At 54.9% G+C, this 12,532-nt stretch overlaps 1 protein-coding gene across 1 annotated transcript in view; it reads left to right on the forward strand.

Moving 5' to 3' along the window:
• naaladl1 (N-acetylated alpha-linked acidic dipeptidase like 1) overlaps positions 1-12,532 on the forward strand; it is a 230,477-nt gene that overhangs the window by 144,956 nt on the left and 72,989 nt on the right. Inside the window, exons 15-16 of the mRNA XM_059957704.1 lie at positions 415-496; positions 4,962-5,135. Coding sequence (XP_059813687.1) covers positions 415-496; positions 4,962-5,135 — 256 coding nt within the window. The remainder of the gene's footprint in view (positions 1-414; positions 497-4,961; positions 5,136-12,532) is intronic.

A 12,532-nucleotide genomic window follows, 5' to 3' on the forward strand; every position in this document is an offset into this window, starting at 1 on the left:
GTGTGTGTGTGAGTGTGTGTGTGTGAGAGTGGGTCTGTGATTGTGTGTGTGTGAGAGTGTGTGTATGAGAGTGGGTCTGTGAGTGTGTGTGTGAGTGTGTGTGTGTGAGAGTGGGTCTGTGATTGTGTGTGTGTGAGAGTGTGTGTATGAGAGTGGGTCTGTGAGTGTGTGTGTGAGTGTGTGTGTATGAGAGTGGGTCTGTGAGTGTGTGTGTGTGTGAGTGGGTCAGTGAGTGTGTGTGTGTGTGTGTGTGTGTGAAAAAGTAGGTCTGTGAGTGTGTGTGTGAGGTGAGAGAGAGTGGGTCTGTGAGTGTGTGAGAGTGGGTCTGTGTGTGTGTGTGTGTGTGAGAGTGTGTAAGAGAGAGAGTGTGAGCTGGCAATGAGTCTCACATTCTGCTCTGCTCTCCTGCCCCAGTCCGCGACCAGTGCTCGGATTTACCCGGCCTACCACACCGCGTTTGACACCTTTGACTACGCTTCTCGCTTCATCGACCCAGGTACAGAGACCCCTCCCCCAGCCGCTACAAACCGGAGACGGGGATGGTTCGAAGCCACGAGGGTGGAGGCACATCCCTCGTCTGGTCACTCCCCACCGGCCCACGGCCCTTGGCGTTTAGAGGGAGCACAGTTCAGTTACTGAGGGAGGGTCACACTGTGGGAGGAGTGGTAGTGAGGGAGGGTCACACTGTGGGAGGGGTGGTAGTGAGGGAGGGTCACACAGTGGGAGGAGTGGTACTGAGGGAGGGTCACACTGTGGGAGGAGTGGTAGTGAGGGAGGGTCACACTGTGGGAGGGGTGGTAGTGAGGGAGGGTCACACAGTGGGAGGGGTGGTACAGAGGGAGGGTCACTGTGGGGAGAGGTGGTACTGAGGGAGGGTCACACTGTGGGAGGGGTGATACTGAGGGAGGGTCACACTGTGGGACGGGTGGTACTGAGGGAGGGTCACACAGTGGGAGGAGTGGTACTGAGGGAGGGTCACACAGTGGGAGGAGTGGTAGTGAGGGAGGGTCACACTGTGGGAGGAGTGGTAGTGAGGGAGGGTCACACTGTGGGAGGGGTGGTAGTGAGGGAGGGTCACACAGTGGGAGGGGTGGTACTGAGGGAGGGTCACACAGTGGGAGGAGTGGTAGTGAGGGAGGGTCACACAGTGGGAGGAGTGGTAGTGAGGGAGGGTCACACTGTGGGAGGAGTGGTAGTGAGGGAGGGTCACACTGTGGGAGGGGTGGTACTGAGGGAGGGTCACACAGTGGGAGGAGTGGTAGTGAGGGAGGGTCACACTGTGGGAGGAGTGGTACTGAGGGAGGGTCACACTGTGGGAGGAGTGGTAGTGAGGGAGGGTCACACAGTGGGAGGGGTGGTAGTGAGGGAGGGTCACATTGTGGGAGGGGTGGTACTGAGGGAGGGTCACACTGTGGGAGGGGCGATACTGAGGTAGGGTCACTGTGGGAGGGGCGGTACTGAGGGAGAGTCACACAGTAGGAGGGGTGGTAGTGTGGGAGGGTCACACTGTGGGAGGGGTGGTAGTGAGGGAGGGTCACACTGGGGAGGGGTGGTACCGAGAGAATGTCACACTGTGGGAGGGGTGGTAGTGAGGGAGGGTCACACTGTGGGGAGTGGTGGTACTGAGGGAGGGTCACACTGTGGGAGGGGTGGTAGTGAGGGAGGGTCACTGTGGGAGGGGTGGTACAGAGGGAAGGTCACACTGTGGGAGGGGCTGTACCGAGGGAGGGTCACACTGTGGGAGGGGTGGTACCGAGGGAGAGTCACACAGTAGGAGGGGTGGTAGTGAGGGAGGGTCACACTGAGGGAGGGGCGGTACTGAGGGAGGATCACTCTGTGGGGAGGGGTGGTACCGAGGGAGGGTCACACTGTGGGAGGGGTGGTAGTGAGGGAGGGTCACACTGGGGAGGGTAGGTAACGAGGGAGGGTCACACTGTGGGACGTTTGATACTGAGTGAGAGTCACACTGTGGGTGGGGTGGTACTAAGGGAGGATCACACTGTGGGAGGGGTGGTAGTGAGGGAGGGTCACACTGTGGGAGGGGTGGTAGTGAGGGAGGGTCTCATTGTGGGGAGGGGTGGTACTGAGTGAGAGTCACACTGTGGGGAGGGGTGGTACTAAGGGAGGATCACACTGTGGGAGGGGTGGTAGTGAGGGATGGTCACACTGTGGGAGGGGTGGTAGTGAGGGAGGGTCACACTGTGGGGAGGGATGGTACCGAGGGAGGGTCACACTGTGGGAGGGGTGGTACCGAGGGAGGGTCACACTGTGGGAGGGTTGGTACTGAGGGAGGGTCACACTGTGGGGAGGGTTGGTACCGAGGGAGGGTCACACTGTGGGAGGTGTGGTAGTGAGGGAGGGTCACACTATGGGAGGGGTGGTACAGAGAGAGTGTCACACTGAGGGAGGGGTGGTAGTGAGGGAGGGTCACACTGGGGAGGGGAGGTACCGAGGGATGGTCACACTGTGGGAGGGGTGATACCGAGGGAGAGTCACACTGTGGGAGGGGTGGTTCGAGGGGACGGTCACACTGTGGGAGGGGCGGTACCGAGGGAGTGTCACACTGTGGGAGGGGTGGTACTGAGGGATGGTCACACTGTGGGAGGGGTGATACCGAGGGATGGTCACTCTGTGGGATGGGCGGTACCAAGGGAGGGTCACACTGAGGGAGGAGTGGTACTGAGGAAGGGTCACACTGTGGGAGGGGTGGTAGTGAGGGAGGGTCACACTGTGGGAGGGGTGGTACTGAGGGATGGTCACTGTGGGAGGGGTGGTAGTGAGGGAGGGTCACACTGTGGAGTTGTGGTACTGAGAGAGGGTCACACTGTGGGAGGGGTTGGACTGACGGAGGGTCACACTGTGGGAGGGGCTGTACTGAGGGAGAGTCACACTGTGGGAGGAGTGGTACTGAGGGAGGGTCACTGTGGGGAGGGGTGGTACTGAGGGAGGGTCACACTGTGGGGAGGGGTGGTACTGAGGGAGGGTCACACTGTGGGGAGGAGTGGTACTGAGGGAGAGTCACACTGTGGGAGGAGTGGTACTGAGGGAGGGTCACGCTGTGGGAGGGGTGGTACTGAGGGAGGGTCACACTGAGGGAGGGGCGGGACAGAGGGAGGGTCACACTGTGGGAGGGGTGGTACTGTGGGAGGGTCACACTGAGGGAGGGGTGGTACTGTGGGAGGGTCACACTGTGGGAGGGGTGGTACTGAGGGAGGGTCACACTGTGGGAGGGGTGGTACTGAGGGAGGGTCACACTGTGGGAGGGGTGGTACTGAGGGAGGGTCACACTGAGGGAGGGGTGGTACTGAGGGAGGGTCACACTGTGGGAGGGGTGGTACTGAGGGAGGGTCACACTGAGGGAGGGGTGGTACTGAGGGAGGGTCACACTGTGGGAGGGGTGGTACTGAGGGAGGGTCACACTGTGGGAGGGGTGGTACTGAGGGAGAGTCACACTGAGGGAGGGGTGGTACTGAGGGAGGGTCACACTGTGGGAGGGGTGGTACTGAGGGAGGGTCACACTGAGGGAGGGGTGGTACTGAGGGAGGGTCACACTGTGGGAGGGGTGGTACTGAGGGAGGGTCACACTGTGGGAGGGGTGGTACTGAGGGAGGGTCACACTGAGGGAGGGGTGGTACTGAGGGAGGGTCACACTGTGGGAGGGGTGGTACTGAGGGAGGGTCACACTGTGGGAGGGGTGGTACTGAGGGAGAGTCACACTGAGGGAGGGGTGGTACTGAGGGAGGGTCACACTGTGGGAGGGGTGGTACTGAGGGAGGGTCACACTGAGGGAGGGGTGGTACTGAGGGAGGGTCACACTGAGGGAGGGGTGGTACTGAGGGAGGGTCACACTGTGGGAGGGGTGGTACTGAGGGAGGGTCACACTGTGGGAGGGGTGGTACTGAGGGAGAGTCACACTGAGGGAGGGGTGGTACTGAGGGAGGGTCACACTGTGGGAGGGGTGGTACTGAGGGAGGGTCACACTGAGGGAGGGGTGGTACTGAGGGAGGGTCACACTGAGGGAGGGGTGGTACTGAGGGAGGGTCACACTGTGGGAGGGGTGGTACTGAGGGAGGGTCACACTGTGGGAGGGATGGTAGTGAGGGAGGGTCACACTGTGGGAGGGGTGGTACTGACGGAGGGTCACACTGAGGGAGGTGTGGTACTGAGGGAGGGTCACACTGAGGGAGGGGTGGTACTGAGGGAGGGTCACACTGTGGGACGGGTGGTAGTGAGGGAGGGTCACACTGAGGGAGGGGTGGTACTGAGGGAGGGTCACACTGAGGGAGGTGTGGTACTGAGGGAGGGTCACACTGAGGGAGGGGTGGTACTGAGGGAGGGTCACACTGTGGGACGGGTGGTAGTGAGGGAGGGTCACACTGTGGGACGGGTGGTAGTGAGGGAGGGTCACACTGTGGGAGGGGTGGTACTGACGGAGGGTCACACTGTGGGAGGGGTGGTACTGACGGAGGGTCACACTGTGGGAGGGGTGGTACTGACGGAGGGTCACACTGAGGGAGGGGTGGTACTGAGGGAGGGTCACACTGTGGGACGGGTGGTAGTGAGGGAGGGTCACACTGAGGGAGGGGTGGTACTGAGGGAGGGTCACACTGAGGGAGGGGTGGTACTGACGGAGGGTCACACTGTGGGAGGGGTGGTACTGAGGGAGGGGTGGTACTGAGGGAGGGTCACACTGTGGGACGGGTGGTAGTGAGGGAGGGTCACACTGAGGGAGGGGTGGTACTGAGGGAGGGTCACACTGAGGGAGGGGTGGTACTGAGGGAGGGTCACACTGTGGGACGGGTGGTAGTGAGGGAGGGTCACACTGTGGGGAGGGATGCTACATTCAGCATACAGACTGGCTCCTTGCCTCCAGCCTGAGGCCTGGTACACGGCCTACACAGCTGAGGGAGGCCAGTGGATAGAGTCTGGGCCCGGCCTCACCCTCTGCCTCTCCGCCACAGGGTTCAGCAGCCACCAAGCCGTGGGCAGGACAGCAGGGAATGTTCTCCTGAGGTTGGCAGACAGCGCTCTCCTTCCGCTAGACCCCGGTGACTACGTGGAGGCCATCCGGGAACTCTTAGGGACCGCAGAGAAGGAGCTGGGTTCCCAGCTGGACAAGCAGAAAATCTCCCTGGGTGAGTGCTGCCAAGTCGATCGACGTGCGTCAGGGGGAAACTCCAACATGGCTCCTGTCAATATCGACTGTCCAGGGCAGATCTGGAACCCCCGGGTCATATCCCAGCCTGTAACCCACTCCCGGGGATCTGTTATTCTGTATATAAACCCCCTGAACCCCTGGATTAGATCCCAGCCTGTAACCCACTCCCGGGGATCTGTTACTCTGAATATAAACCCTGTGAACCCTGGGTTAGATCCCAGCCTGTAACCCACTCCTGGGGATCTGTTACTCTGAATATAAACCCTGTGAACCCTGGGTTAGATCCCAGCCTCTAACCCAATCCCGTGCATCTGTTATTCTGTATATAAACCCCCGAACCCACGAACCCCCGGGTTAGATCCCAGCCTCTAACCCAATCCCGGGGATCTGTTATTCTGTATATAAACCCTGTGAACCCCGGGTTGGATCCCAGCCTGTAACCCACACCCGTGGATCTGTTATTCTGTATTTAAACCCTGTGAACCCCTGGGTTAGATCCCAGTCTGTAACCCAGTCCCGGGGATCTGTTATTCTGTATAAAAACCCTGTGAACCCTGGGTCAGATCCCAGTCTGTAACCCACTCCCGGGGATCTGTTATTCTGTATATAAACCCCCGAACCCCCGGGTTAGATCCCAGCCTGTAACCCACACCCAGGGATCTGTTATTCTGTATATAAACCCTGTGAACCCCGGGTTAGATCCCAGACTGTAACCGACTCCCGGGGATCTGTTATTCTGTATCTAAACCCTGTGAACACCCGGTTTAGATCCCAGCCTGTAACCCACTCCCGGGGATCTGTTATTCTATATATAAACCCCCAAACCTCTGTGTTAGATCCCAGCCTGTAACCCACTCCTGGGGATCTGTTATTCTGCATAAAAACCCTGTGAACCCTGGGTTAGATCCCAGCCTTTAACCCACTCCCGGGGATCTGTTATTCTATATATAAACCCCCAAACCTCTGTGTTAGATCCCAGCCTGTAACCCACTCCCGGGGATCTGTTATTCTGTATATAAACCCTGTGAAGCCCGGGGTCAGATCCCAGCCTGTAACCCACTCCCGGGGATCTGTTATTCTGTATACAAACCCTGTGAACCCTGGGTTAGATCCCAGCCTGAAACCCAATCCCGGGGATATGTCATTCTGTATATAAAACCTGTAAACCCCTGGGTAAGATCCCAGCCTGTAACCCACTCCCGTGGATCTGTTATTCCGTATATAAACCCCCGAACCCCCGGGTTAGATCCCAGCCTCTAACCCAATCCCGGGGATCGTTATTCTGTATATAAACCCTGTGAACCCTGGGTTAGATCCCAGCCTGTAACCCACACCCGTGGATCTGTTATTCTGTATATAAACCCCCGAACCCACTGGTTAGATCCCAGCCTCTAACCCAATCCCGTGCATCTGTTATTCTGTATATAAACGCCCGAACCCCCGGTTTAGATCCCAGCCTCTAACCCAATCCCGGGGATCTGTTATTCTGCATAAAAACCCTGTGAACCCTGGGTTAGATCCCAGCCTGTAACCCACACCCGGGGATCAGTTAGTCTGTATATAAACCCTGAGAACCCTGGTTTAGATATCAGCATGTAACCCACTCCCGGGGATCTGTTATTCTGTATATAAACCCTGTGAACCCCGGGTTAGATCCCAGCCTGTAACCCACTCCCGGGGATCTGTTATTCTGTATATAAACCCTGTGAAGCCCCGGGTCAGATCCCAGCCTGTAACCCACTCCCGGGGATCTGTTATTCTATATATAAACCCCCAAACCTCTGTGTTAGATCCCAGCCTGTGACCCACTCCTGGGGATCTGTTATTCTGCATAAAAACCCTGTGAACCCTGGGTTAGATCCCAGCCTGTAACCCACACCCTGGGATCTGTTATTCTATATATAAACCCCCAAACCTCTGTGTTAGATCCCAGCCTGTAACCCACTCCCGGGGATCCGTTATTCTGTATATAAACCCTGTGAACCCCGGGTCAGATCCCAGCCTGTAACCCACTCCCGGGGATCTGTTATTCTGTATACAAACCCTGTGAACCCTGGGTTAGATCCCAGCCTGTAACCCAATCCCGGGGATATGTCATTCTGTATATAAAACCTGTAAACCCCTGGGTAAGATCCCAGCCTGTAACCCACTCCCGTGGATCTGTTATTCTGTATAAAAACCCCCGAACCCCCGGGTTAGATCCCAGCCTCTAACCCAATCCCGGGGATCTGTTATTCTGTATATAAACCCTGTGAACCCCGGGTTAGATCCCAGCCTGTAACCCACACCCGTGGATCTGTTATTCTGTATATAAACCCCCGAACCCACGGGTTAGATCCCAGCCTCTAAACCAATCCCGTGCATCTGTTATTCTGCATATAAACCACAGAACCCCCGGGTTAGATCCCAGCCTCTAACCCAATCCCGGGGATCTGTTATTCTCTATATAAACCCTGTGAACCCCGGGTTAGATCCCAGCCTGTAACCCACACCCGTGGATCTGTTATTCTGTATATAAACCCCCGAACCCACGGGTTAGATCCCAGCCTCTAACCCAATCCCGTGCATTTGTTATTCTGTATATAAACCCTGTGAACCCTGGGTTAGATCCCAGCCTGTAACCCACTCCCGGGGATCTGTTATTCTGTATATAAACCCAGTGAACCCTGGGTTAGATCCCAGCCTGTAACCCACTCCTGGGGATCTGTTTTTCTGTATATAAACCCTGTGAACCCTGGGTTAGATCCCAGCCTGTAACCCACTCCCGGGGATCTGTTATTCTGTATATAAACCCCCGAACCCCCGGGTTAGATCCCAGCCTGTAACCCACTCCTGGAGATCTGTTATTCTGTATGTAAACCCTGTGAAGCCCTGGGTTAGATCCCAGCCTGTAACCCACTCCCGGGGATCTGTTATTCTGAATATAAACCCTGTGAACCCCGGGTTAGATCCCAGCCTGTGACCCACTCCCGGGGATCTGTTTTTCTGTATATAAACCCTGTGAACCCTGGGTTAGATCCCAGACTGCAACCCACTCCCGGGGGTCTGTTACTCTGTATATAAACCCCCGAACCCCCGGGTTAGATCCCAGACTGTAACCCAGTCCCGGGGATCTGTTATTCTGTATAAAAACCCTGTGAACCCTGGGTCAGATCCCAGTCTGTAACCCACTCCCGGGGATCTGTTATTCTGTATATAAACCCCCGAACTCCTGGGTTAGATCCCAGCCTGTAACCCACTCCCGGGGATCTGTTATTCTGTATATAAACCCCCGAACCCCTGGGTTAGATCCCAGCCTGTAACGCACTCCCGGGGATCTGTTATTCTGTATATAAACCCCTGAACCCCCGGTTTAGATCCCAGCCTGTATCCCACACCCGGGGATCTGTTATTCTGTATATAAACCCTGTGAACACCCGGTTTAGTTCCCAGCCTGTAACGCACTCCCGGGGATTTGTTATTCTGTATATAAACCCTGTGAACACCCGGTTTAGATCCCAGCCTGTCACCCACTCCCGTGGATCTGTTATTCTGTATATAAACCCCCGAACACCCGGGTTAGATCCCAGCCTGTAACCCACTCCCGGGGATCTGTTATTCTGTATATAAACCCTGTGAACACCCGGTTTAGATCCCAGCCTGTAACCCACTCCTGGTGATCTGTTATTCTGTATATAACCCCTGTGAAGCCCTGGGTTAGATCCCAGCCTGTATCCCACTCCCGGGGGTCTGTTATTCTGTATATGAACCCTGTGAACATCCGGTTTAGATCCCAGCCTGTAACGCACTCCCGGGGGTCTGTTATTCTGTATATAAACCCTGTGAACACCCGGTTTAGATCCCAGCCTGTCACCCACTCCCGGGGATCTGTTATTCTGCATAAAAACCCTGTGAACCCCGGGTTAGATCCCAGCCTGTAACCCACTCCTGTGGATCTGTTATTCTGTATATAAACCCTGTCAACCCTGAGTTAGATCCCAGACTGTAACCCACTCCAGGGGATCTGTTATTCTATATATAAACCCTGTGAACCCTGTGTTAGATCCCAGCCTGTAACCCACTCCTGGGGATCTGTTATTCTATATATAAACCCACAAACCTCTTTGTTAGATCCCAGCCTGTAACCCACTCCCGGGGATCTTTTATTCTGTATATAAACCCCCGAACCCCCGGGTTAGATCCCAGCCTCTAACCCAGTCCCGGGGATCTGTTATTCTGTATAAAAACCCTGTGAACCCTGGGTCAGATCCCAGTCTGTAACCCACTCCCGGGGATCTGTTATTCTGTATATAAACCCCCGAACTCCTGGGTTAGATCCCAGCCTGTAACCCACTCCCGGGGATCTGTTATTCTGTATATAAACCCCCGAACCCCTGGGTTAGATCCCAGCCTGTAACGCACTCCCGGGGATCTGTTATTCTGTATATAAACCCCTGAACCCCCGGTTTAGATCCCAGCCTGTATCCCACTCCCGGGGGTCTGTTATTCTGTATATAAACCCTGTGAACACCCGGTTTAGTTCCCAGCCTGTAACGCACTCCCGGGGATCTGTTATTCTGTATATAAACCCTGTGAACACCCGGTTTAGATCCCAGCCTGTCACCCACTCCCGGGGATCTGTTATTCTGTATATAAACCCTGTGAACACCCGGTTTAGATCCCAGCCTGTAACCCACTCCCGGGGATCTGTTATTCTGCATAAAAACTTTGTGAACCCCGGGTTAGATCCCAGCCTGTAACCCACTCCCGTGGATCTGTTATTCTGTATATAAACCCCCGAACCCCCGGGTTAGATCCCAGCCTGTAACCCACTCCGGGGGATCTGTTATTCTGTATATAAACCCTGTGAACACCCGGTTTAGATCCCAGCCTGTAACCCACTCCTGGCGATCTGTTATTCTGTATATAACCCCTGTGAAGCCCTGGGTTAGATCCCAGCCTGTATCCCACTCCCGGGGGTCTGTTATTCTGTATATGAACCCTGTGAACATCCGGTTTAGATCCCAGCCCGTAACCCACACCCGGGGGTCTGTTATTCTGTATATGAACCCTGTGAACACCCGGTTTAGATCCCAGCCTGTCACCGACTCCCGGGGATCTGTTATTCTGCATAAAAACCCTGTGAACCCCGGGTTAGATCCCAGCCTGTAACCCACTCCCGTGGATCTGTTATTCTGTATATAAACCCCCGAACCCCCGGGTTAGATCCCAGCCTGTAACCCACTCCCGGGGATCTGTTATTCTGTATATAAACCCTGTGAACACCCGGTTTAGATCCCAGCCTGTCACCCACTCCCGGGGATCTGTTATTCTGCATATAAACCCTGTGAACCCCTGGGTTCGATCCCAGTCTGTAACCCACTCCCGGGGATCTGTTATTCTGTATATAAACCCCCGAACCCCCGGTTTAGATCCCAGCCTGTAACCCAATCGCGGGGATCTGTTATTCTGTATACAACCCCTGTGAAGCCCTGGGTTAGATCCCAGCCTGTATCCCACTCCCGGGGGTCTGTTATTCTGCATATAAACCCTGTGAACACCCGGTTTAGATCCCAGCCTGTCACCCACTCCCGGGGATCTGTTATTCTGCATAAAAACCCTGTGAACTCCTGCGCTAGATCCCAGCCTGTAACCCACTCCCGGGGATCTGTTATTCTGTATATAAACCCTGTGAATCCTCAGTTAGATCCCAGCCTGTAACCCACTCCTGTGGATCTGTTATTCTGTATATAAACCCTGTGAATCCTCAGTTAGATCCCAGCCTGTAACCCAGTCCCGGGGATCTGTTATTCTGTATATAAACCCTGTGAACCCCGGGTTAGATCCCAGCCTGTAACCCACTCCCATGGATCTGTTATTCTGTATATAAACCCTGTGAACCCCGAGTTAGATCCCAGCCTGTAACCCACTCCCGTGGATCTGTTATTCTGTATATAAATCACCAAACCCCTGGCTTAGATCCCAGCCTGTAACCCACTCCCGTGGATCTGTTATTCTGTATATAGACCCTGTGAACCCCTGGGTTAGATCCCAGCCTGTAACCACTACCGGGGATCTGTTATTCTGTATATAAACCCCCGAACCCCCGGGTTAGATCCCAGCCTCTAACCCAATCCCGGGGATCTGTTATTCTGTATATAAACCCTGTGAACCCCGGGTTGGATCCCAGCCTGTAACCCACACCCGTGGATCTGTTATTCTGTATTTAAACCCTGTGAACCCCTGGGTTAGATCCCAGTCTGTAACCCAGTCCCGGGGATCTGTTATTCTGTATAAAAACCCTGTGAACCCTGGGTCAGATCCCAGTCTGTAACCCACTCCCGGGGATCTGTTATTCTGTATATAAACCCCCGAACCCCCGGGTTAGATCCCAGCCTGTAACCCACACCCAGGGATCTGTTATTCTGTATATAAACCCTGTGAACCCCGGGTTAGTTCCCAGACTGTAACCGACTCCCGGGGATCTGTTATTCTGTATCTAAACCCTGTGAACACCCGGTTTAGATCCCAGCCTGTAACCCACTCCCGGGGATCTGTTATTCTATATATAAACCCCCAAACCTCTGTGTTAGATCCCAGCCTGTAACCCACTCCTGGGGATCTGTTATTCTGCATAAAAACCCTGTGAACCCTGGGTTAGATCCCAGCCTTTAACCCACTCCCGGGGATCTGTTATTCTATATATAAACCCCCAAACCTCTGTGTTAGATCCCAGCCTGTAACCCACTCCCGGGGATCTGTTATTCTGTATATAAACCCTGTGAAGCCCGGGGTCAGATCCCAGCCTGTAACCCACTCCCGGGGATCTGTTATTCTGTATACAAACCCTGTGAACCCTGGGTTAGATCCCAGCCTGAAACCCAATCCCGGGGATATGTCATTCTGTATATAAAACCTGTAAACCCCTGGGTAAGATCCCAGCCTGTAACCCACTCCCGTGGATCTGTTATTCCGTATATAAACCCCCGAACCCCCGGGTTAGATCCCAGCCTCTAACCCAATCCCGGCGATCGTTATTCTTTATATAAACCCTGTGAACCCTGGGTTAGATCCCAGCCTGTAACCCACACCCGTGGATCTGTTATTCTGTATATAAACCCCCGAACCCACTGGTTAGATCCCAGCCTCTAACCCAATCCCGTGCATCTGTTATTCTGTATATAAACGCCCGAACCCCCGGTTTAGATCCCAGCCTCTAACCCAATCCCGGGGATCTGTTATTCTGCATAAAAACCCTGTGAACCCTGGGTTAGATCCCAGCCTGTAACCCACACCCGGGGATCAGTTAGTCTGTATATAAACCCTGAGAACCCTGGTTTAGATATCAGCATGTAACCCACTCCCGGGGATCTGTTATTCTGTATATAAACCCTG

This window comes from Hypanus sabinus, assembly GCF_030144855.1.
Source record: "Hypanus sabinus isolate sHypSab1 chromosome 31 unlocalized genomic scaffold, sHypSab1.hap1 SUPER_31_unloc_2, whole genome shotgun sequence".
In the NCBI taxonomy this organism is placed as follows: domain Eukaryota; kingdom Metazoa; phylum Chordata; class Chondrichthyes; order Myliobatiformes; family Dasyatidae; genus Hypanus; species Hypanus sabinus.